General features: G+C 39.4%; 1 protein-coding gene across 3 annotated transcripts in view; it reads right to left on the reverse strand.

Moving 5' to 3' along the window:
* Nucleotides 1-26,856, reverse strand: part of TTC39A (tetratricopeptide repeat domain 39A) — a 45,508-nt gene that overhangs the window by 17,037 nt on the left and 1,615 nt on the right. Inside the window, exons 1-8 of one of the 3 annotated variants that reach the window (XM_027649190.1) lie at nucleotides 19,208-19,301; nucleotides 17,001-17,105; nucleotides 10,539-10,670; nucleotides 9,783-9,859; nucleotides 9,280-9,347; nucleotides 6,950-7,014; nucleotides 5,592-5,691; nucleotides 4,641-4,706 (exon numbers count right to left, since the gene is read on the reverse strand). In XM_027649190.1, the coding sequence (XP_027504991.1) occupies nucleotides 4,641-4,706; nucleotides 5,592-5,691; nucleotides 6,950-7,014; nucleotides 9,280-9,347; nucleotides 9,783-9,859; nucleotides 10,539-10,670; nucleotides 17,001-17,105; nucleotides 19,208-19,245 (651 nt within the window). In that variant the 5' untranslated portion in view covers nucleotides 19,246-19,301. Of the gene's footprint in view, nucleotides 1-4,640; nucleotides 4,707-5,591; nucleotides 5,692-6,949; nucleotides 7,015-9,279; nucleotides 9,348-9,782; nucleotides 9,860-10,538; nucleotides 10,671-16,570; nucleotides 16,624-17,000; nucleotides 17,106-19,207; nucleotides 19,302-26,856 lie in introns of those variants that run through there. The other 2 variants (XM_027649192.1, XM_027649191.1) reach the window with 2 other exon arrangements.

A 26,856-nucleotide genomic window follows, 5' to 3' on the forward strand; every position in this document is an offset into this window, starting at 1 on the left:
ATTCTGTTTAAAAGTTACATGTTCAAAACAGATTTACATGCTTTGTGTGCCCTTGCTGACTGAGGGGTGTTACACTACCACAGCTTTATCGCTTACTGTGTAAACACTGAAGCCTGTAATCATAGTTTCATTTTCATCACACATATATTTTTTCATTTAACTAGTGTAGTTAAGTGTTTTCACATTAATACAGTTTTTTGTGTTTTTTTTAATCTTAATTTACAACATTAATTACTGTCATAGGGGAAAATACAACACATATTTGCAGGTCTATTATAACATCTAGTTGGGACAAAATAATGCAAATAATGACTTGCATGTCACTAGAGAAGAAATTAAAAGACAGTAAAATCAATGACTTAATGGAAACCAAGCACTTTGCAAAATAAAACCCACTTCATTTTCTTCTGAGAGCACAAGTTTAATTGATACAAATAAGTAACAAAACATGATGTATTGAGCTTCTGCAAACTGCCCAGATGAAAACCACAAATATTTAGATTTTTTAAAAAGTAGTACTTTGAGGTAGAAGACAAAATATTCTATGGAATGAATTTTGGCAGAAAAAAATTCCAAAGTAGATTTCCAAAGTACATTTTTCTGCAGTGAAAAGTTTCAAGTTTGATATTTCTCTGAGCCTTTACTGACATTGGCCTTACAGTATTTGGTATCTTCCACATAATATAGAAATACATATGAATGCAAATAGCACTAAGAATGATGCAGAAACAAATTCTGTTAGTCATATAGAATAATTTAATCATTTGTCAAATTGATCTCACATATTTTAGTCTCAAAAGCGTGTTTTATCAGAGCCAAACACAAAGTTATCATCTGTATGGACAAGGAACAAAGCCACACCCTGGACAGCAGTAACTGGGAAGTAAATGGGTTAAGAACATTGCCCATTCACCAGAACAGGGCTGCAAATCTGACACACTTAAACCCAAATTCTCAAACTGAGTAGTTACACAGGCATGGGAAGCTCACCAAGCAAGTCAGTTCACTCTGTGCTATGTCCATAATCCTATTTTGTCCAGAAGAGGTATTAAAGAGTGTTTACTTTTCACTCTGCCACTTGATATCCCAAACTTTCTGTATTAAAGTAACAACATAATCAGTAGACACAGCTTGAATAAAAGAAATATAGAAGTAGTTGTTATTAGTATTACAACACTTGCTTGCAGAAAACGCTGCAACAAAGCTGCTTCTCCTCAAAAACACTCTTGCAAATTGCTGCTGTTAAAATCAGATCCCCAGGAAGGTAGGAAGATGAAGGGTTGTTCCTGGGAAACACGTTTTACATCCCACACTCAGTCAGTTGGCCTCCCTAGGCTCCCTCTGTGGCTGGCTGAGACAGAGGTAGCTCCTCCAAGGAACAATTTGGCACAGAAGCCTGGGTCAGACATGAATCACCTTTTCAAGCACACACCCTTTCTCCACAGGGAGCCTCCAGAGATTAGCCAGCAAACCTCATCAGCCAAGGGAGGTGCCATGAGCTGGGCACTGTACTGCTCACCGGGATCAAACTGAGGATCTCGGAACCAAAGCACAAGCAGCAACTACCTGAGCCTAAGGAGTAATTCTGTAAACAAACTGCGCTCACCCAGTGACTGGCACCAGTGAGTACATTATATTTAATTGTTAGGACACACCTTTTAACCATAAATAACCCATAACTGCTTCCCACACCTATGTCACAAATGATATGAGCAATCCCAGAACACCGGGAATGAGCTTCCAAACAAAGTCTATTACAGGGCATATAAAACAGATGTCAAGGCATTAAGTGTTTGTAATTTCTCAAAAATGACATTTTTGTAATTGCTCTGAAATGGTATTAGCACATTTGGGTTTTGTTTTCACACAAAACATAAGCTACTCTGAAAGACATAAAGTATAACACAGAGCAGGGAGCAATGACACTTCTTAGGGACAATTGTGATCCAATATGGGAACTCTCATCTTTTGTCCAAGTTCCCCATAACACCCCACAATCTCTCAATTCCCAAGACTGTCACTACATTATATTACATCAGTATCTTATTGATTCGACCTTTGTCCCAAGACATCCAACGCTCTGTCATTCAGGAATTCCTACATGAACAGTGGGGAATCCCACAGCAGATGCAGGACGAACAAGGACAGTGCTCAAAATCATTATCAGACAACACTGAGGCTGGTTCATATTTATTTCAGCTGTTACTGACTAAAATCCATCTATTCTCATGAAGCAAAAGCTCTTGAATGTTATTTTTAAATCACTCTCTTTTAATTAGGGATCTTGACAATGAAAGCAGAGCAAGGTCACCGTTCATGTCCCATGACCTGATCACGTAACTGCAGGCTTAGCAAGGAGGATGGATACTACTAACAGTTTTACAACAAACTGGCTAATTAAGTTGGTACACAAGGCATTTGAATGTATCCCATGAAATAATTTCAATTTAATCTTCATTTAAAATCTGGAGAGACCAAAATGCACTTCGAAAAAAATGCTTAGTGGGAAACTGGAATTAAATTTATTTCAAACTGACACATCAAACGTATTCTTCAGCTCAGCTGCGTTGGGAAAAATGTCCTCCCACATAAAAGAAGTATAATTTGAAAGAAACTGGTTCTATCTAAAAGTTTTCCTGCCTTCCCCTGAAATCATGCTGTCATCTGACCCTCTGACAAATTGCACTTAACATATGGTAGGCTCATGTGAAACTTCTACAGTTTAGCAGCACAGCATTTGTAATTGTCTATAAAATAAGAACAAGGGTAAATATTAGCCTGAGACCTGGCAGAGGACTCAGTGAGAAAGGTTCAGTGCTTCCATGGGAGACAGTGCAAGGACTGTCCTGCTCTCCCATGAGAGGTTAGTCATCCTTAAACACAAAAGTCCAGATAGAACACACACTCCACCTGCTGCCCAGTGAGGCAGACATGCTCCCAGCACAGTGTGTGTGACACACACCTCTGCCCACAAAACTGGGCAAAACTGCATTGAACCTCAATGCCCAAATGCAGGGCCGATGCCACTAAACACAAATAAGCCCATATTTTGTGTAATGATACAAAGGAAAGGAGCCTGAATAGTGAGATGGGCACAACCTGGCACATCTTGAACTGGAAGGGAACAAACACGGCCTCAGGCTACTTTTTATACTTTCTTGATCTTATCCCACCTACTATTCTGAGGCTCCAGACTGCTGTTAAGTTGATCATGTTGTCCACAGTGCCCACAAATGGCTTAGGAAGTAAAGGAGCTTTGGGCATGTCCTCATTTACTATCCAAAATGACATGTCTGAGAGACAAGGAGAGTCCCTAAGGGCAAATCGCCTGGCTTTGAGGCAGATTAGTATCCTGGAAGATAACACAATGCAATTTTTTTATCCAGTTTTCATAAACACATGACCCACACCAAAATCAAGCCATCCTCCAGTGCACTGCAGCTCTCTCAGGTAATCTGTAAACAGCTCAAGGCACAAACCATAACTCTTGCACAACCTGATGCTCACAGTGAGCACTTAATGGAAAAGAGTAAAATATCAAACACAGTGTATTCAAAACTCCTTTCTCCTGGATGGGTGCAACACATGACACGCAAACTTCCCTCTCCTCCTCTGTCACTGCATCTTTCACCTTCTAGACTCTTGTCTACTACTTCTTGTTGTAAGCTTTGGGAAATCACCACTGGAAAGGATTGCACGGGCAATTGCAATTTTGCTTTTGGTTTTAGACACCTGTTAAATGCAGAAAGACTTTTTAAGGCTGTTAAAATAAGTGACCATCAATGAGCTTTGATCCACACGTCTTACTCCTTTCTATGGTGTGTAGACAGCAGTTTTTGCTTAAATTTATGGTAATCTAGGTCATGCTTCAGTGAGTTATTAAAGAACTGTAATAGGAGCTGACTCATCAACACAAATATCAGCCCACTCACAGTCATACAAGAAACCCCAAAAGAAAACAACAAACTCAATTAGAGGGACAATTTTCACCTGTAGTAGTAAGATGAGTGTTCACCAAAGTATTCTCCGAGCTCTGCTGGTACATGAATCGCCTTTACAGTTCTAGGAGAATATTTTGCTTTAGATGCTCTTCGTTATTGTAACTGACAGGTGAAAGTATTTGATTTTTGCCTTTACTGTTTGTGAAATAGGTCCTGAAAATTTCTAAGTTGTAATCCACACTCTGCTCCTTGCTTTTAAACAAGACATTTTATTTTCAGATATAAGATCCTTCCTGTAAATTGATCAAATGGTGATGACAGTCATTGACCTGTCATGTAAGGCTGCAGCTCTGATAAAGAAACATTTTTTTTCCTTGAAACTTGTTTTATAAATAGAAAGCATTATAAAAGGCAAAAAAGCACTTACTCCTTTAAACAAAAGAATTAAGCTAACAGTTGCTATTAAAGAAGAAATGAAATACAGGGTTTTTTCCCCCCCAGTCTTTGAAGTGCAATACTTCAGACAAAAAATAAAGGAAAACTGAGCTGCACAAAAGCATCAGTGTAACAGCATGCTTGTGTGATACCAGGGTGTTTCAGGAGTTACAACTAATGGGAGGAAGAAGAGATAAACTCCTGTCTCCATTTTTAAATTTAAGAGTGAGAGGAATGTACCAATAATATTTAGCTCACATTTACCTTGTTTCCAGAAAATCCAACAAATTCCAGTAATCGCAGGATCCGTGCAGGAAACATGGACAATGTCTACAGAGAGAAATGCAACAGTTATGCAGTAACTTTCTGTCTCTCAGCTGCCTCCCACAATTTTTCCAAAGACAAAAAATAATTATTAAAAGTACTAAAAACATTTCTATATGACAAATTCCTGAGTAAATGTATCCACATGCTATATTTTAAATGCAATTTAAACAGAAATATCTGCTTAATATAGAGACCCTGTGTCCCTGGGATTCCCTGCACAGAAACATGTTTACACAGCACATTACTCCAGTATTTGGATGTTTCAGAAATGCTGGGTGCACAGCACACAGTACATATTTGTCCTTGTGCAGTAAATCTACATCTGGGCATGTGCCAGACTCACGTAAAGCAGTGCAAGGAAGGGGAAGCATCAGGCACTTTCTGCAGCCCATACCCTGAACAACCACGTGACCCCATCTCTGGGTCAATGCCTCTCTGACACACCAGGAACCATCTTGTAGCATTTGATCACCTGCTTTCTGGCCAGAACATAGGCAACAACAGTCAACAGTGGCCTGAGCAGGACCTCAATTCATCCCTTCATTCCTGTACCCCACCCCACCAACTGCCCTGCCAACAGCCCAAGCTCTCCAAGTGTCAGTAAGACAGAAAGTGGAACTCAGCCAACACAAGCAACTTCTACTTCTGTGCAAGGCTTCTCCTGGCCCTCATCCCACATTGTGGGCAGCAGTCTCTGTATTTCTAAAGAGTATTATTATCTGATTTTCTCAGACCAAAGACTGTGATCCTGCACTGTCAGCACACATTTATGTTTTAACCACATGATCAGCAACACTGATGTTGGCGGAGCTTCTCAGGAATTCAAGTTAGGGTCACTTCCAGGAGGTAGCAGGACTTCAGCTCAGGATAAGAACTGTTGGTACGTACCAGATTAAATGCTCCAACTCCAAGTTTTACACCTCCCTCAAAATGAAGATGGTTCTCTCCTTTGACATAATGTGGGGACTGTATGAGACTGTCCAGCTCCCTGAAAGTGCACAAGATTCTGTTACATTTCAGTAATTACAATTCATGAAGAACTGTGAAAGTTTTCTGCTATTTTAATTCACTGTCATTAAGCAAATGTTTCATTCTGAATTTTTGTTTTATTTCATTTCATCTTTTTTACAGTGTCTGGTGACCTTTCCTCCCTGAAAGAGAGTTTCAAAAACTGTGTCTTTGCAACATTTATACATCCTATTTTTTCAAGTTTGCTCTTGTTGCAGTTTATCAAGCAGTTCTGCTGACAGCAGGGAAGGGAAAAATGCTTTTTTATATCAGGAACTATAAAAAATACCGATCAGTCAAAGCAAATAAAGCCTCATTTCCATATTTCAGTGTTTTCTCTGTTGCACCACACTCTCACCAAAACTGCAACCAGTTATTTCTTCCCACACCGAAGGTACAGTACAAAAATCATAACTGCTGGTCTCACGTAAAAACTTTCCCTTTGTTAAAATATAGCTTTTCTTAATATGCAAGTTGTTGTTAGCATTTTTATTAGCCTTCTTTGAAGAACACCTAAGAGTTACTAGATTCATTAACATTTTGGTTTTATACAAACTAAAGCTGGTCCTGACAGAGGCACAACTGAATATGCTTCCCACGGTGTACATTTTAATGGAATTTTTAGATTTTACTACTGCACTTCAAAATCATTTGCACATGTTGAAAGTGGCTCTGCATAACATACCTGGATGAAAAGAATTCTGCCTAAGCAGATGTCCTTGGCTTGCAGACACTAAGTAATGAGCATACTGTGAGTTCAGATAAGCAACTCTGCTTATCATTTGCAATAGCAGGTACCTTCTCTTTAGAGAAGAACTGGTGTACTTAACCAGATTAAAAGTCCAGCTCACCAAATATCACTCAGACAGTGGCATATGCTGGGAAAAGCATCCTCTAAGAATTGACTGCTCACGGACCTCAGGATGTGGGGAGACTGCATCTGTTTGCATGCTAAATAGCCCCTATTTCCTGCAAATTTGTTTAATCTTTGTTTGAAGCCATTTATACTTTACAGTGCAAGCTCTTCGGTTTCTTGTCCTTTCATTTTATTTTAGTTTTATGCATTTATTATGGAATTACTTGTGCTTCAGCTACTGGTTTCAAATGTTCCAAAAAGCTGCAGCTAGAACGATAAAAGAAAGGCCATTTCAATATGCCTAATGACTGTGTTGGAATATTTGACCAGCAGCACTTTTTACTGATAGAGCACACTTAATCACATCACCACTCTGACTCACCTGTATGTTTGGTAACTGTTTCGGACTTTGATGCCTCCCTTTATGAAGCTTACCATATTCTCATCCTGTAGGAATGGAAACATATTAGCAATATGAATTTGTAAGCATTATAAATGGCTTTTGTCTTCTTGAGGTGAACACATACCTGGAACATAACCAGCATGACACAGACAATATAAGCCTCTGAGACACAGTACACGGATTTAGGATTTCCTTTCTATATTAAAATATTTTTTACTCTGCTCAGACATAGGCACTTTATTTTGATGCCTTCTGTGATCAGTTTAGCCCTTGTCACCTTTGGACCATCTGAATTTGCATTAATGAACACAATGACTATGCTAGTGAATGTCACCTAAGGTACATGCATTTGTGGCTCTTTCAAAAAATAGTTTTCTCTCATTTGTCCTTCAGCACAGTTCAGATGTGCCTCGTGCTGAGCTAGGAAATCCTCACAAGTAACTGCCTGTCCTCAGGAGTCTACAGAATATAGTTTCATATCCCAAAAAGGGAAGCAGGGTCAGTAAGGTTACACAGGACATGCTCTTTCTGGCCTGAATACTCATATATATGAGATGGTAACATGTTCCATTACAAGCTATAACAAACTGACAAATTACAGCAAAGTGTGTCTGGGGGACCATTAGTTGAAGATTCTTCAGTCTTGTAACTTTGTGGTGGCAGTTTCTTGCCTCACTCATCATGTATAGTCTGTCATTCTGGTTTGTTTTAGTAGCTGCTGTTACTTTGGGACAGAAAGTCTGTATATGTTTTAACAGAAGATACCATCACAGAAAAATCATAAGAAGCTATCTGGAGCATTGTGGAGAAAACAGCATGGATTAGATGAACTAATCCCAGTACAGCACACCAGGGGGTACAGAATACCTAACCATGTGTAAAGGTTCAGTTATATTTTCCTTTGAATGGAAAATGGAACAAGGAAATAAGATGGTTTTAAAATGTTTATATTCAGAATGCTCATTAAACCAACAACAAGAATAGCCAACGTGAGAATTGTCCAGCCCTTGTAAAATGCTGGGATTAATTTTTATGTGTTTTCAAACAGATTTGGTCACTTACATTAAGCATCAAAACTAACCCCCTTCAATACCTGCTGGAACCAAATGCCTTTATTTAATTTTTAGAACTAGTTCATGTGTTCATGAAAAATTAAACACAGAAGAGGACAAGAAATTATTTTCTTATTCTTAAATCCCCCATGTATCTATAAAACATTTTTGAAAACAGATACCTGTGGAAACAGTGTTTAAAACCAAAAGACATTGCTTTAAAACACTCATTTCTTACAGGCACTTTAAAAGTTTTGCTTCCATGGTTTCAGACATCACCCAAATTGCCCCCTGTGCTAGAGGCTACTCATCCCAAGAGATCCCAAAGGAAAATGGAAACAGGTAGCTACACCTTGGTCATTTCAAAGTCCATCATCGGCACTCTAGAAACTATAAAAGCTCCTCTGATTATGGGTGTTACTATGAAGCAGCAGTTTCTAGTAGAGGGACACAGCAGATTGCTGAAAAACGTTACACGGTCCATAAACTGTCACAAGCAACATAAATCAGAGCCCACCTGGCAACTCCCAAACACTATAAAACCACCACCTGCATTCCATTTCCTACCAGCACCACTGAGCCAAGAAACATTAGGCTTTTCTGACTGTGACTTTTATTATCCCCTTAATAGATGAAGAGGCCCACTTTTATACAGCAAGTACAGTCAAATCAAGAATAAAAATCAGTTATTTCAAGTGTGATGAACAATTAAATTGCATGCTGGAGCCCAAGTAAGTACTGCTAATGCTGCTCCACCAAACAAATCAAGCTTCATTAGTACAGAGATAAAATTCAAAGAAGAGGGAGAACTCTCCTTTTTTAAAAGACAGGCAGCACTGTTAAGGAGAAATCATGTGTGGAGCCTAATAGCTATGCAGTTCAAGAACACACCAGTGAGAAAGTAGTCTTGGGAAAGCAAACACCAGCCAGATTGAAGCAAAAAATTCACTCGTATTCCAGCACAGCTTCAATGACCATTTCTTCTTTTATTTTTTTAAAATCTGATATCCCAACACACAGTGTTTGAAAAGTGGTGCTTACTGCAGTCACATTTCACACATGAGTGTGAAATGAGAGGGAGCAGAGAAGGGTGTCATTGGGCACTCAGCACTGTTCCAATATCCAGACTTGATGCAGATGAAACAGCCTTACACCACTAGGTTAAACTACAGTCTTCTACCAGTTCATTAGTTTTAAGAATAGGAACCTGTATGGTATGTACTTTCCCCCCCTCACAAGCCACACAGGAGTCCATACCTGGAGGAATGTGAGTGCTGCTCTCTGAAGTAAACATTCAGCATAGCAAATTTCTGCATGGATTTCCTCTAGTGTCACACAGAGAGAAGAAAACAAATCAATCAGTCGAAAAGTAATAAAAAAGCCCTTAGCCCATTAATATAGGAATAAGATCACAAAGCTCAAACTGAGAAAAATATTATCCAAATTTGATGTAGTGTTTCAGTTCCAGACTACTGATGTAATTCCAAACAAATGAAACACAGTTACAGAAACTTAGCAGGAATTTATCTGGTGCCTTCTATGAAATTCTGGATCTAGAACCTTTATAGCCATTTCAAAACTTCTTTTTAGGTATGTCTTTACCTGGCAATTTTTGGGAGTGCTGAGTCAGCAATCAACAAAACCAGTGATTTTGGATGTGCTTATATATTCAAATTCACACACCAAGTGAACAGTTGTATCTGATTCAAATTGCATAAATAAAAAGAATAAAACATTATGCATGTGAGAGATAATATTACCTTCAGTAAAGTGTTCAAGGCTTTGTCTATGTACAAGGTTGTTGATAGAATCAGCTACTGTAGATTTCTTCCTAAATCTGCAGAAAAAGTCCATTTGGTCATTCTGAACATGAAGCATCAACAACAGAGAACAACAATATTTTTCAGCTGGTCACCCACATAGTCACTAACACGCCTCTAGTGCTCACCAACCCTCTGTCATCTCATCACATACAAACTTCAGCATACTCCATAGAGAACTTAGTCAACATGGTTCTCCTGAGATCTGTTTTACCCTTCATGCATGGAAATATGTCTTGATGAAGGAAGGGGATAAGGGGTGGGGATGATTTATTCTGTGTGTGTATGGGTGCACGTCCATGGGGGTGCAAAAGCAGACTCAAAGACAGGGAACTGCAGCACAACCATCACCCATGGGAACATTCTGCAGTGTCTGCACATTGTAAATAACAACTTCCAGACACTGCAAAACCAGGACTACAGATAGGACTGAAGTCTAATTGACAAGAAAAATCAGATATCGTGGTAAACTGAAGTTTTCAAGGCTAGACTGCCGAATACTCTAATTTATGTGCTGTGACCTGCTAAGTGACCCTCCTCCAAGTGGGAAGCTGGACTAGATGACCTCCTGATGTCCCTTCCAACCTCTGTTTTCCTATGATTTCTATGAACTTACATTTCCTTTTTTAACCTGTATGTCTTTCAAACTTTTACCAAGAAGCAACTATTTACTGACTGAATTTGCTCCACGCTTACCTCTGACAGGTGGCTTGAGCTTCCTTCATTGTGTTTCCTGCATTCAGTATGTCCTGAGGATCAAATGTCATCATAGCTTGCATTTCCAATATGGTGGCATAAGTCAGGGCATGATACATGCTGTCTTTAGTTCTGAAAGCAAACACAAGGTGCAAAGCACAGCTGATTTGATTCCACTGTTGCTTTGAAAAAACAAATACAAATCCAGTTCCAGAAATCCATCCACCTGATGGGAACTAGGTCTAAATCAAACACAAAGGACATGCAAAATAATCAAGAAACAGTAACAGATTGAGGTTTCTACATGAAATCATGGCCACAGCTCCAGTTTCAATAGTTCTGCTAAAATGTACCAATCCTGAGCTGAGGGTAGGTATTTAACAAGCAAAGCACAGGAATTAACCACATGGCTCACCATTCAGAGACAACAGAGGTTTTTTTAATGGAATATCTAATGAATACTGCAACACATGACATAAATCCAGATGCTATTCTTCTATTTTGGGAGAGTCACTCAAGACAGACTCAAGGAGATAAGTAACACAATACTATAACCATGGCCAAAACAGAATCTTCTTGAAACAGATCTTCCCACCAGACGCATTGGAGTCTATGTCAAATATTATAGCTTTTTTCTCTTCTCCCCTTCCGCCAACCTTCCATCCCAATCTGTTTAACTTAAATATTATTTTTTGGGGCTTCAGATAGTGCCTCTTTTGCAGAAAGTAAAAAACTTTGGCATTAGTGCAAGTAAAACAATTAATTCCTATGTGCAGCCATTGCTGGTATCTTTCCTCTGACAGGGCAGAGGGTTTATACATTGCACATATTTAAAGCATTCAGCCAGTACCTATGTCTGGTATAATCCTCTGCAAATGAATCAAAATGTCTTTGGGCACTGAGATGTAATAAAGATGACTTTAGAAATATGTTGAAGGGCAAGCTCAGATAAATGCCTGACACAGAAACTCTCTGTAGGCCTTGCTAATCCACCCCTGACAAACAGCATGACTTAAGACAAATACTGCTAAGGAGCAACAACTGTTATTTTAATTGTTTACACTCTAGAACGGATCAGATAGCTCTGAATGGCAGGGAATACTCAAAAATACTTGCAGTCAAACAAGGAAATCCTTTCCACAAAATCTCCACCCTCAGCACACCTGTTCTCAATACATGAACTTCAGGTGTTTCTCAAAACGAGCAACTCCATTTTCTTTTCCTTTCAAGGAGAAAGTGGTGAGCCAGCAACGTGTCCTTGGCAAAAACAGGGCTGCACTGAGACAAGTGTTGCTGTCAGCAGGATGAGAGAGGGGGTCCTGAGGTCCCTTCCAACCTCAACTGCTCTGATTCTGTGGTTTTGTTTTAAGGAGAAAAGCCAGACTTTAAAGACACCTCAATCCATTTAATTCCACCCCTAGAAATGCACTTGCCCCCTCAAGTTTTAATAACTGAACTGCACGGAAGACATCTTTAAGGATAACTTCAGACAACCCTACATTAAGCAATGAGCTAGTAACTCACCATTGTGACTTGGATGCCTCAAAGTTTTCTAATAATTCATATATTATTATGCCTTAATTAGTTTCCTCAATGGAGTACAACACCCTTAAGTATTCTTAGGAGTCCCTGATATTTGATTAGTATTTTCCAGAACTAAAAAATAAACCTTGTCTACAATTAAAGCAACCCCCTCTCATTGACATTAAGCAATAAAATCACCAAAGAAAAATACAAGTGATGATAAATCCTGACTTCCTTTGTATATATATTTTTTGAGATCTAGGGGTTAAAATAATACATAGCAGACAGCATTACACAGGTACCTGGTGCTTCCTTTGCTTCATACCATCAAGGGCTACTTTTTCTAATACACATGGCACAGACCAGGCTGGCTGCACTGAAGAATTTTGCAGTGCACATCTTTAAACTTCACTGCAGTCTGTGCTCTGTGGCTGCCCTTAATTCCTACTGGCCCTCACCATCTAAACCAATCTAGCAGAAGAACCATTTTGGGAAATCACCTAGTGTCATAAGTGCTATAAACATCATGCCATGCTCACATCCATCTCATTTGCAAGGTAAGAAGAACAGAGAGATGATAGAGAAATTAGTTTAAAATCCAGTGGAGTCAGGACAGCTCTGTCTTGGCCTCACACATCATGATTCTTTCAGTACACTGATAATGAAAAGTAGGAAAAAAATGAACCTACTACAAAATGCCAGCCTGATGAAGTGTTCCTGTTCATTTGATTATTCATCAGCCTCAGTGCAGAAAAACACACTTCACCTTGTATTCACTAAACTAAAACCCTTCCAAAGGTTTAAATTCAAAGCACAAGGGAGGGACTGAAACAGTACCCTTCCAAAATTACAGAAATTTTCTTTCAAAATCAAAGCAAATAAATATTAAATTCACTAAATGCACTAAAAGGTAAATTGGTACTATTCACATATATGTGGTGAAGATTTCTCTATCCAGTAATTTGTTTCTGATACCAAATCACCCCTTCCCTAATCAATGGTTTCATCTATGTTGCTTCTAATATTTGAAGGAGATAGTAATTAATGTCTATCATTAGCCAACTGGTATTTATCAACATTCAAATTTTTATTTTCCAGGGGTTGGGATGCTGGTAGAAATGCAATCAAATATAACTTATCTATGTTATTTCTCCTAATCATACAATTACAGTTGCCAGTTACATCCTGGTGTATTGCCAGGAGTTTTAAGGCCTGGGTTTTATATGGATGTATACAGAATGAAACTTGATAGCTTTTAATTTTCCTTCTTTTGATTCCTCACTTTCCTCAGGACATTGTTGGAGTTAACAAGCCTGTATGACATAAATACAACTAATATTGTGATTAATAACTTATCCCAGTAGTTGGCATCACATGACTGAATAAGAGGATTATAAGTAATATCTTTAAGCACTTATGGAGTTCTGCCACATGCTTCTTCTCCAGCTTTGGTGCAGCACTGCCCTTTCTTGGAGCTGGTTGGAGAACACTTTTATTCCTGCTTGAAAACAAGTGCTTAAGTGAGGATAGTGATAGCCCTCCAGCTGAAGTCAAAAAGCTGACCTCAGAATTAACCTGGGACTACTAACCTTTTGTGAAAAACAGGAGTGCCCAAAATCTTTTTTGTCTAAGCCATTTCCCAAAATTTGGAATCTAGTAAGTTCTTCCGGCTAAGAGGAGAAACCAACAATTAAGTCAGGTTTTGGCAGCAATTAATTTATTAACTATAAAACTGGTGTTCTTCCAGACTCCAGGTATAAAAAGATAAAAAGCCCTAGAAAAAACCAACCTTTTTCATGTTCTTGACATTCTTCACAGTAAATAGCTAACTCAAGCTTTCTGCAGAGCTGTGCAACATATTTATCCAAATACTGTGTAGGGCTTCATTTTACCTCTGTGTGCTTCTCCTTATTCTTTCACCACTCTCAGTTAGATAATCACACCCTTTGTGAGATCAGTTCCCAGAGAAAGCTCCTCCACCCCGCTGAACAATCTTATGTTTGATTTTGTTCTATAAGGGCAAGAACATTTCACCACACCACGAAGACAACCATTACAAAAGGCTGCCATTCCTTAGTAACCTCTTTAAACTTTCTAAAGATCAGAATATACAAGATAACATTTAATATTGTAAAATGGGCATATATTTAAAAATTCCAGTGATAGAAACAGATAGTAAGAGAGTTCTACTATTCCACTAAGATTTTCATAACTACCTAAGCAGTAACACAATCTCTTCACACCTACCTGAGATACTCCCACATCAGATGACTGAATTTACCTTTCAACACAGTCATTCTAGAATTAATACTTCACCAAACAACATCAAGTGCTTTTTGGAGTCTATTTTCAGAATAAAGTCAACTGCCTGGAATGGATCCTTGTCATATTGTTCCTATAATACTGCAAGCAGCAACACACGTGGTGCAGCTCATCCCATGGTCCCGATAATTCTGTCATGAATTTATCTTATTTACTATTCTCCCAATTTGATTTGACACCAACAAACCATCAGGTGATTATGCCCTGCTTCCCTTTAAGATAATTATTAAAATATTAAGCATTTGTCCTGGGAAGGGAAGGGGACACCTCACCAGAATCAACTCCTTAATTTATTATCTGTTTGCAATGACACGAGGGCTAAAATCCAGTCAGCATTTTAATCAATTTACTGTGTCTCAGGGTTGAGAAGGATGATGAGATTTTTTTCCCCACTCCAGTGACTGACAGTTCCAGTGTTACTCATGGTTACAGTTAACACATCATGTATTGAAAATCACTGCTTGGTGACTGAATTTAAGGAATTTCTTAAGAGTTCTTAGATATAGTGTAAGAACTCCATATAAAAGATTCATTTAATCTTACTACAGAAAGCACAAGATAATCAGAACCCACTATTGTACAAAGATTGCTAATGATAATAAAGAATATTGACTCTAAAAGCTAAAAGGTAGCTCAGGAAACAAGAAAGGTTATATAACACGAAACTAAAACACCAGATGTATTTTTCTATGAAATTAGATCTCTTCATTATGATGGATTTGCTTTTCTAACAGGAAAAAAAAGAGCTTTACCTCAACACAAGTCTAGACACCATCCTCAGATATTTATTTTTAAGCTGCTAGGAAAACTCTTCCGATTTTAACTCTCATACATTGCCAAATCTGCTGTTAGCTGCACATGGTACAAATTAGTTGAAAACACACTTATTGTGGAAGCCAAACGTAATTTAATGAATCTGCACTAATGTAATACAGAGCAGAGTATCTCCTGCACCGTGTTAAAGCCGCAAAAATCTATGATATGAAATTCTTCACAAGCATATAAAACCTGAAAAGTATTTCTCTAAACAAAGACAGTATGTTTATGGACTGTGGAAACCAATTTCAAATCTCAGCACACTAAAAGGGAACACTAAGGAACTAAAGAAAATCCACGGTACTACCATGTGTGCCCTCTCTACAACTCTTCTCCTTCCTTAAAGAGGTGTGTCCACAATGGATATCATCTGTGGGGAAATTTAGCATCCTGTTTCTTCACTGCACTCACAAAGATCATAAGTCTGTATTTCCCTCACTGACACAGGCATCAGGAATAAGGGCCTCCTCATAACAACAGGCTAACATGAAAAATTATTTTCAAAATGGGTTTGCAGTGTGGAATACAGTCAGGCACAAAAACAGAGTATCAGCTCATGAACTACACTCTGCAGAGCCCAGTTAAAGCTGAATGAAAACCATATGCAACAGAAGAAAAATGGATTTACAGAAAAAAACAACCTACAGCCTCACTAGCTTTTGCAGTGTTTTGGAAACCCCCTTCAATAAAATATCTCCTTATTTTATGCTAAGCACTGACTAAGCATTTCCAGATGGGCACAGGGGCTTTACTGCCAGAATTTAATGAAAACACAGTTTTTCTTCTTACTGCTTTTATTATATCTTCTGACGATACATAAACACTAAATAACACTGTGAATAAAACCAGCATTATTAATACAGCTGACACTACAATTTATCATTAATGTCTTTCCCAGAATGTCCTTACATGGCTAAGCTACAGATTATGGCATCAAATATGAGGCTGATACCTCAGTAAAGCACATATGTGGTATTCACTGTAGTCACCCCGACACATAGCAATTACCTATGAATTTTACTTGTTTCATACTCCAGTGTCCTAAAAGAAGGCATGATGTAATTTGCTTGTGGCACAAAAATAAATGGAGCAAATAGGGTGGATGGGTGGAGGGAAATTTAAATTGACCACAGACTGCAACAAGCCAAGAGCACAGGTAACGTCGGGACAGGGTGGGACAGGCCACAGACACTGTGAGACAACAGATTTCAGGAACTATTTTCTGATCTCACTGCTTGCAGCTGGGCCACTCATTAAATGTAGGGCTGCAACACAATTAGGAAACAGGGTGCATGAATTGCAAAATAAGCTGTGAGAAGGTTTCTGCAAACGGTTATTAAAAAACAATGACAAAAAAAAAGAATTCATACCTAATGTGTCTCAAACCTTCAATTCATGGTCAGTTGCTCATTTAGACACAAAGCTATAAATTTTCAAATTCTCAGAATATGCAGAAAAATATGGGAAAGGAGGTAAAATTAAAAGGTGACAGAGGATGGTTTTTATTCGTGAATCTCACATATTGCACTATAGCTGAGGGACTGCACTATAGCTCTGGACATCAATTCCTTACTTCTGGCAGATACTTTTGATCAGTCTTGTTATTTACCCACCCAAGTGTAAAGCACTGATCTGTCTTCCCCAAAACTTAACACATCAACTTACCATCCCCTTCTGAACAAAAACCATAAAGACTTATCAATTATTAACAGAAAATCAGCTTTCTAGTCAAAATCTCCTGAGAGATGGTGAAGCAAAGAAAAATAAACAGAGGAAAACTAGTAAAACTTATCAACTTACTTTGCTTGTAAAGAAGCCAAAGCATCTGAGAACTTGTTGTTAAGAAATAAATCCAGAGCTGCCATACATTCACGCAGTGCCACGTTGAGGTCTGATGTAGGTGACCTGCCAGAAGAGATAACAAACTCAGCACATCTGTTTTCCTTCTACCAGTGCATTACTGCTACATTTGAACCCCCCTTCTTCAGTTCCAGCCTTACTTCCATGCATAATCTGCTATTCCATTTCTAGTGGCAGCCAAAAATGCAAGTGAATTCCACTATGTTTGTGGATTTGGTTTTTTTTAAAAAACTATGCTCTTACCAACTAACACGTGAAAAGCAATTTTAAGTTTTCTATTTTCTGAAAGTAAGATAAAACTGCACCTACTTTACATAAGAACCTGGACATGCAGAATCTGCCATGTGGGAGGGAGCAGAGCAACTTGACGAGCTCAGGTACCAGAACACAGGAGCAATGGGTGATGAGGCACATCTGACTGTAAGGCTTACAGACCACAGGCTGGTGACATTATGATCATGCTGTCACTTTAAGGATGAGGCACTGTCAGTCTGCAACAGATTATTATACCAACTGCTGCTGGAACATCTGCTTTAACTCAGCTCATGTGCAGGATGTTCCTGTGCAACTTACCGCTACAAACTCACAGGTGGGTTAAAATCTCACGTTGTGCTTGCCCCTGGGAACATCAATGTCCCTACAAAGTGCCACCACACTCAAAGAAAAAAAAGCTGCTGCTGCATCTCAGAGTCAGAAGAGTCTCAGTGCCTTAGTCTGGCTGTACTTTTCTCCTTTACAACATTCAGATGTCAGCCTGACCCGTCACAAGGGTTCTCAGCTGGTCTTTAGGTTACTGGCAACAGGATAATACAGACCAGCTGAGTTAGTTTGGCCCAAGTTCATCACCACCAGAACTGCTGGACAAAAAAAACCCACAGAAGAAACAATAAGGCCTTGCACTAACAAAGTTAAGGTCACCTGGCCAGTATTAGGACAGTTAAAACATCTGCATTTAATGATCAAAGAGCTATACTGCACTAATATGTTATATACAAGTCTGTACAAAACAGCCTCCAACAAAATACAAACAAATCACCATCCTGTTCCTGACTCCAAACAGCTCTAACTAATGTGATCTGTCTTGTGACTTGGAAACTGCGTTAGTTCCTTAAAAATGGCACAACATGGACTGCTGAAAGGAAAAAAAGAAAGCAAAGTCCTGATATCATCTTAAGGAAAAGGCAGGGGAGCACAGAACTAGCAGATAACATCAGTAATAACCATCCACTGCAGCAGTGGTTTGGTTCTGGTTTTAAGAATAATGACTGCAAAGAAATAAAGAGCATAATTGTATATATGAAAAACTGGACTGTAAAATTGAGAGAAACATTATGTGACTGTTGATAGTGGCTGTTGTCATCACATTTCAGATAAACTGCAAATCCTTCTGTACCCAGGACGCTCTTCAAGTGCTTTGCAAATATTGATTAACCAAGTCTTGGCATCCATCTCATACAATATGCAACATCATGTCCGCCCAACTATTCTGAGCCCTACTTAATAATTAAAACTTTATCAATTATTGCTTACATGTACCAAAACTCCTATCTTCTTTTTTTAAATCTGTGTCCCTGAACCAAATAGCATATTTATCATGATATAAAACACATTCTCATCTGCTTTAAAATATTTAGACTAGTTACATTTTACCTGAGTTTTTTGTTTGCTCGTTTCTTGTCATGCAGGAGAATTACCCCATTCAATACAAATAAGCCTTTTCAAAATATTCCTTTGAAACAGGAGGATGACAAAGAAACAAATCACTGTTGAAGCTCAAAGCACAAATAAGATATTCATTACTTGGCATCTTTTCTGGAATAAGAATTAACAACACAGTGCCACCCACAGCAGCAGCAAAAACACAAGCTGCAGGTTTCCCTCATGCTCCAAGGAAACCTGCCATCGGCTGTAGCTCCCAAGTCAAGGGCTTTACACCTGAACACAATACACACCTTACTTAAATGCTACAAAAATCGTCATCTGTCGCTTTTAGCAACAGGGAAGAAACACTTTAAACTCGAGAGTGCTCAGCATTTTAGCAAACTGATTAGTCATGCTTCGGTGGGCTGCAGATTCTCTCCTGCTTCCAACAGCAGGATCAGAACTGCCTCTAAGCCAAATGGAAAATGCTGTGTGCTGCTCCTTACCTTTCTGCTGAGTCTTTTGTGTTTTCTGACATAGTCATTGCAAGCCCACTCAGCGTTCAGGCACGAACATCCAGCAGCACCCGGTGCCACTGAGCCAGCTGTGAGTGGCAGTCCCGCTGCGAGCGCAGGGCAGCGCCTGCTGCGGCACCGCACTCCCGATTGGACACTACGGGTGACACACCACGGGAGTTGGGAGCATCACCAGCTCACCGGCAGCATCCTACAAACGAGCAGTCTGGATGCCAGCCCGTGACGCGTGAAGTTCATCTGTCGCTGGATCCCACTAATGGAGGAGGCGCTGGCAGCTGCCAGCGTATCTCTGATCTACAGACCTGTCTGCAGTGAGCAGCAGCATCACCACCTTTCATTCAGCACAAACCAGGCAGAAGCCAAATAACCCTGTAATTACAGAGCTGAGACAACAAGAATTACTACATGTGGCAGTAATTGGAGCACATCAGAATCCTGCACACCAGAACGAAAGTCAAGCGAGACCAGCTGACATGCAGGGGGAACTGAGGCAATAACTGCTGCAAATGTGAGAAGCACACAGGCAAGAGAGACGAGCAAGTAATTCTTCCCAGCAAGGATTCTCTGCAAAACAGGCTTCAACCCATCAGCCAAACTACTGCTTTTTGTTAGTTCCTATGCCTTTGGGAGGAACTGACACTCTACACGCTCTTTGTAAAAATCTCTCTTTATTGCCATGGAAAACGAGGAGAGTTGCCATTAACAATTTAATCCCTGGAGTGAGCTCATCTGGCTGATTTTGCCCAAAATAAAACAGTGTATGCTCCCAAACTGCTTTGCTGGCACATCAGCAGTACTGGCCCTGTCCATAACTACAAGTAGCAGAAGCTGCTCATAGTCCTCTCAATATGACAGCTGGACTGTAAAACTTGATCAGCTGCGATCTACACAGATAAATTAATTTCTCCAAGAGCATCTAATGTAAAAAATTATCCACCTGCTAGATTACACAAAGCAGTGCCAATAATGAAGACATACATTGCTGAAGGAAGACCCAAAAATGATAAACCAGCAAAGGATAATTCCAGGAAGATACTCTGAATCCATTAACATTGCTGATTAAATCTCTTGCTGATTTTATGGCATCCCATACAGGAAAAGCCTGTGCTGCATTTGGTGTAAAAATTATTGTAACAGATCCACAGGCTGCCCCATTAATGACTCTATTACATGTTCCTAACAACACTATGTACCTGGGCCACAGCAGGAGGTAAAAGACATTACCAGGGTTTATTTCCCCCCAGTTGAGAATAACTACAGGTTACAATGTAAAATTAGCTAGGTGCTTCCATGGCAGGATCATGAGCTACTCTGAAAAGATTACTCACCATTCTCACTAGCTTATTGTACAATTTCTAATTAATATTGTATTCCCCAAATAGACCTTAAAGCCCTGTATGGTGAAGGCTGTGGCTGTTTCTGCCAAGTTCTTCAAGACTTGAGTTGGCAGGTTTTTATTTGAATACCACTTCTCTAGAAACACTTATATGCTCAGACAACCTTCAGCATGAAACCTCTCCTTCCCCACACATAGCTCTGTCTTCTCTTGACTAAAGAGAACAAATCTAAAAAACTAAGATCTGAAATGTTTCCAAATTTAGGCCATTTTCCCCTTGGGTTTACAAGGTTCTTTCCTTTTTTTGCTTGTTGGCAGCAGGTTTTGCAAGGATAGTCAAATGGTTCTCCTTGTGGTTTTATTTATGAAATCTTCATTCCCTGCCCCTCCTTTTCAAAAGAAAATAATTATGTTTTCCATGGTCAAAAGGAAGGGGATGGAAGACTTTTTGAGCATAGCAGTTACTATATTTATGCATAATTTTACTTCACTGTGTGCACGATGTTGACTGTTTTCTTACTGTAAGTTTGCAGTGCATAAGCTTTATGAATTGTCATTGGGTTTTACAGACTTCTTCAATAAAAAAAACAAACCACCTTGAACCTTGCACTGTGCAAAATGCTTAACTCCTCAGTCAACCTCAGTGATTATTACAAAAAAGGTAAGTCTGAAGTTTGTGCCTTTATAGTAATGCTTTTATTAGTAATTCAAAAGCTCCTTCAGTACTGTGAAACACTGAAAGCAAGTTAAATCAGTCATATCCTAAAAGATTAATGCATTTCTCTGCCAAATCTACCTTATCTGCATAAGTCAGCTGAGGTAGTGTGCAGGGGTAACTTCACGTGGAGGAAGGGAATAAAATACAAAGAGTCAAGCAGCGTTGAGCTAAACCACCACTTGGTGAGAAACCAGCACATGGCAGCCCACGTGCTGGGGACTCTGTTCCCTCCATTATCAGGAGACTCCTGGAACCGAGAGCAGTGGACACACACCCTGTTTCCCCAAATACAGGTTAGTCCCAAACACGTACAGCAAGTGAGATGCAAGATCAGAGAAAAGCATCTAATGAAATGATTATATTCCTATCCCAAAGAAACTTCAAAGGAAAGTCTCTGTGATCACACCACAGATCTCCTGTCTCCAGGCCCTGAGCAGCATAATCTGGCTCAGTAATAACTGACACTGCTTTCACCTTATTCTGAAACAGTAACAAAGCTACTCTAGTAAATGCAGGGTTCAGATGCAATACCTCTACCTCTACCACACTTGCCTTCTGCTCCTGCTGTCCCACTGAAACACTTTTTTTCATTACTGTAATTTCAGCTCAAAAGTTTCCTGATAAAGTAGTTTTGAGGTATTTGCTCTTTATTCTATTTTATATTCAACAGTTTGGACAATATGATGTTTTGGCCTCCTTCACTCCGTTGGTATCAAGGGTTCTCTGTGTAACATACAGTTTCAATTTTTGCACGATAATGTTAATCTTATGTTATTAAAAGGAAGCACAAACATTCACAGTGGTGATAGAAACATTTCTGCATCTCTTTTAAGCCACCTGGCAGCATAACTTACTACTATGATGGTGGAGAGCTAAGTATGTACAAAGAAACAACAATTAGCATTAGATTATCTGTATCATAGAATCATTAAGGTTGGAAAGGACCTCAGAGATCAAGTCCAACCCTTGACCAAAACCCACCATGTCAACTAAACCCTAGCACTAAGTGCCACGTCCAATTTATCTGTACAAAGAGATTTAGAGAGCTGCTTTTTTGCCATGTGGTCAGAAAAAGAAAGCAATAAATTCTTAAACAACCTCTTTACAGAATATTAAATGGAACTGAAAAGAGTTTAGTCTCACATGCCCAAAGCAGCTTCATTTTATCCAAAGAGAAAGGAGGAGTAAAACCATATTAAACCATAAAACCATACTGCTCCCTACCAACACTGTGCCCCTCAGGCTACCAAAGCTTCACCCATTCGCACACATGAGGAGCCTCCCAGAGTACATTTCAAGGTCTGCATTTCAGTACTGAGGAATCTTCCCTGTCAGCCATGCAGCAGCCACTCTGCTGGTCACAATCCCACCACCTGAGCTGGGACCGAAGCCCCTCGGCAGCTGCATCCCCACACTCACGGTCAGACCAGGTTTCCTTACCGGCTCGACCCCTGGTTTCCCATAGCAGTCTCAGATGTGCCAATGCTTCAAATAACTTAATTTTGGTGCAATAAATAAATAACAAAATAACAGCTCAAGCTGGTGCCTCTGAGGAGGGACCTGAACAAAGGAACTCCTGGGCTTTTATACCCTTTTATAGCCTAAGGGCGGGGAAAGGCTGAGGCTCATTATCTCCTCCTGTATCTCTGAGCACTCGGTTCCCTTGATGGGCCACTGGTCCCCGGGCCCTTTGTTTTGCAGAGGGTGGGCAGTTCACGGCCTCTTGGCCGGGGCTGGGGCTCCTGCCCCCCAGAGCTCAACCTGCAGCTGCACCCAGAGCTGCTGGCACCGCATGGATCCTCAACAGACCCGTCCAACACAGGGACACAACCTGGCTGGCTCATCCGTGGGCCACCACGTGTGTGGGAAGCACCACCATCGCTGACACCAGGATGTCCTTCCCACTGCTTGTTTTCAGAAAGATCACCACTGAATATAGAAACACTTGCCATGACACCATTTTCTGTTCTCCTAATGCTGGATAATCAGAGACATTAGGAGATACCAGGGTTATCTCCTTTATTTAGCCTTTTCAAGTTTGCCAGGTCATTCCTAAATCAACTACTACTTTTCTAAAGAGATGACTGCTTTGAGCAACGTGCTGTAAATGCTATGAGGCTGAAAAAAATGCCTACATTCAAAGAAAACAAAAAGCGCATCACTTGGGAAGAATTCTTTTCCTCTTCTGCAAACATTTCCAAACCCACATGAGATCAGAAATAATCTTGGATGAAAAGAACAAGTAAGCAGTTCTCACAATAATTTGTTACTATTCAGTTTTCAGACAATACAGAAATTTCTTCCTAATTCAAAAGCAAATAAGTTAATGCAAGAAAATTAATTCTACCATATCCCTTCCTATCCTATGTGCCAAGCTGGTAATACCTCAGCATTTATCTTTCTGTGTTCTTGAACAGTTTTCTGGCCCATGACTAAGACTCCTCGGCGCTGCAGAAATGCCATTACTTCAACAACAAAGCAACTGGAAAGGTTTCAGTATTCATGTTCTTCAAATATTCTGCATAGAGGCACAACAGTGATGCAATTCTGGAATTCAGGATATCTCAGTCAGTCTTTCAAGTTGTACATGGTGTATGACACCATTTATTTTTGAGGTTAACTCGGCTCTCAGACCACTGAGTTACTGATGCCTCAGCAATGTCAAAGGTCTTTTGCTAAGAAGATACTCAAGCTTTTGGCCCTTCTGTTCCAGCAAAGGCTCACAAAGCAAAGGGATGTGGCAAAGCAGGCAAGTGAGCAGCAAAGAGACCAGGGAATTGGCAGACTTGTTCTGTCCTTGGTCCCACCACGATTAACTTGGACCAAGCAGGATCTAGGTTGCAATACATTCACAGTTCTCATCCTGTGTTTGAACAGGCAAACAATGCAATAAATTCATTAAGATAGGTTTGTTCAGACAAATAAAAAGTATTGGTGTAATTTCTGCAGTTCCCTTTCCTTGTTGTACTAGCAGGACTGCTCACAGAGGGCTCAATGTACCACCGTGGGTGATTACTTCCAGTTAGTAGAGCTGCCTGCATCATATAGAATGAAAAAGACACACAATATACTCTGGCAAATTACAAATTATCAACCCAAGCATCCTGCAAACTGCACTAACCTAATTGGAACGTACAAATTAAAAATTACCTCACACAGGGTCATCACTGAAATAAAACAAATATACTCTGCATTTACAGGATAGCTGCAATTAAGAGTAAATTTTAATCAGAAACCAGACCACATTTATACTTAGCAAGCTTTAATAGCTCTTCTTTTTCAACTCAAATGCTCTACAACCTTTGTCATTTTGAAGGTCACAGGATTCATATCATGCCTCTTTTTTTAAAGGTCTTTAGACAACCTTACAATACCCATTTGCTCTTTTCTCCAAGTCCTCTGACTTCTCACCCTTTTATTGCCTCCCATCAACCTACACTTCTGATATAGTTACCCTCAATTTTTAAAGGTCTAACTCCCATCTTATTAATACTGATGAGAAATCCATAGGAGTTGCACTAGACCACTGTCATGCAATGGTATTGAGCACATTTAGGTACCCAGGAAACAAACAAAACAGCATGAAGGAAAAGGGAAGTTCACCCTGCCACGTTCATGGTAAGAAGCCAGAAAAAAATCTCTGAGATTTGTTTTTCTAAAGACTGCAAGATCAGGGTAGAGGTCTGTATTACTTCTGAAATAAGACTCAGGGAGAATTTAAGGAGGGATGTTATGTAATTTCCCCTTTTGGGTGAATTCTGCATTACCTAGCAATGATAAAGGCTGACTGGTAGGTAACAGGATAGTTACCTGTGCATCTTCAGCAATTTGTAAAGTCTGGTTTGTACTTGTTTACGCTGACTTAGACTTCACTTCTTTCAGACTTCAGTGTGGTGATGAACATGGAAAAGATGAAATAAACATTTTGGCACAAAAGGTATTTTCCTGCAATACTGAAGCTGAGCTGAAATGTTTATTGGTTTGGTTTTTGGTTTTGTTTGTTTGGGGTTTTGTTGTTAAATCTGTGCAAAGCACAGTTCCACTGCTGAACAGTACCTTAGGCTCTCATAAAATTAATATATAGGAACGACACAAAATGCTTGAAGAAATGCTTTGACTTTAATCATTGCTTTACATGACATTTCAGATTATGTTTCCCTGAGAGCTTTCAACAACCTGACTTTATACTTCAGAAGTCATCTGCAAAGCACACTTCACAGTACCTTGACCAATAACAATGCCACTTTCTCTCCAATTAAATAAAAATTCAAGCACAGCACTTCAATGCACCTTTATAACTCTCTTGAACCTGCCTACTGAATCAATACTCAAGAACAGAACAAAAGTACTAGTAGCAAGTTGTCTTGGCACTGTGCACTGCTAAAGCCATTTTTGAAGAGTTATTCTCTGGCACAATGGCTTCAAGAAGAAAATGGTTATTATTTTCTCCATTTCAGAGCACAGAAGCAACTAAGCAAGCTACTTGAGGATAAAAACCCCAAGAAATAAAAAAGAAAAGAAACAAGGCTGAATTGGAACTCAGAACCAAAACAGTCTGGGATTTTTCTGTATTTTTTTTTTCCTTTCTGACAGGAAACATGGATTGGTCAAAATTAAAAACTTTGATGCAGATGCAGTGAGAAGATTTCATCAGCTCAGGATGGTAATTTTAGTTAGAGAGAAAGGTAAAATGACATGTATGTTCACTACTGCATTCTGTTTCATTCACATTTGAGCTTCCAGCCATTAAGTCAAGAATATCTGAATGACCATCCAAACATTCAGACTGTCTGCTGACCGTTGTTTTTTCACAAAAGATGACTGAAAGTTTTATTATCAAATTGGAGATAAAAGCTGAAAATCTGCAAAATGGGAGGTCATTTTTCATCACCCCCACTCCAAAAATCTGGTGTTTACTTCTCAGTTCCAACTAGTCCTCTAGATCATTGTGTCCTCTAACTATGACCTAATAATCTCAATCCATTCTCAAAACATACCTAAGAAACCACAACCCTGCGAAAACACTGCCTAGGAGCTTAATGGGGTTTTTTAAAGGAGTGTTTTAACTAAAATGTGAACTACAATGTGGAAATAGTATTATTTTCCCACAAATTAGCCAAAATCCGGATATATATGTTTTCAACACTTTGTAGCACAGTAAGTGAAACATCTGAATGCCTTTAGATCCCGGTGCAGTGTCACCCTGGAATGGGAGAGCTGGTTCCAGTAGATGGAGCTCCAGAAAGGGAATGAGGACCCAAGTTCTCCAGCAGCTTCACTAACACAGACTTTTGGGACAACCTGCCCAATCTAGACAAAATTCACCGAACTCCTTCCTGCTTCTAAATATTTTTGCAAACACTCTTCCCACATTCAAAACCTCCTGAAGCACAACACAACCAAAACCTCTCAGCCTGCTGCTACTGTCAGCACAAACACAACACCTAGAGGTCATTTAATGGTGTAATTTAAAATCATTACTGCAAACACAGGGCCTACTTTTCCACCCTGGAGTTAAAAAAAAAAAACTAAAAAAATCAGTGGTCCAGTAAAGAATTATTAAGA

The sequence above is a fragment of the Corapipo altera genome, unplaced genomic scaffold (genome assembly GCF_003945725.1).
Source record: "Corapipo altera isolate COAL_440 unplaced genomic scaffold, ASM394572v1 112, whole genome shotgun sequence".
Classification (NCBI taxonomy): Eukaryota; Metazoa; Chordata; class Aves; order Passeriformes; family Pipridae; genus Corapipo; species Corapipo altera.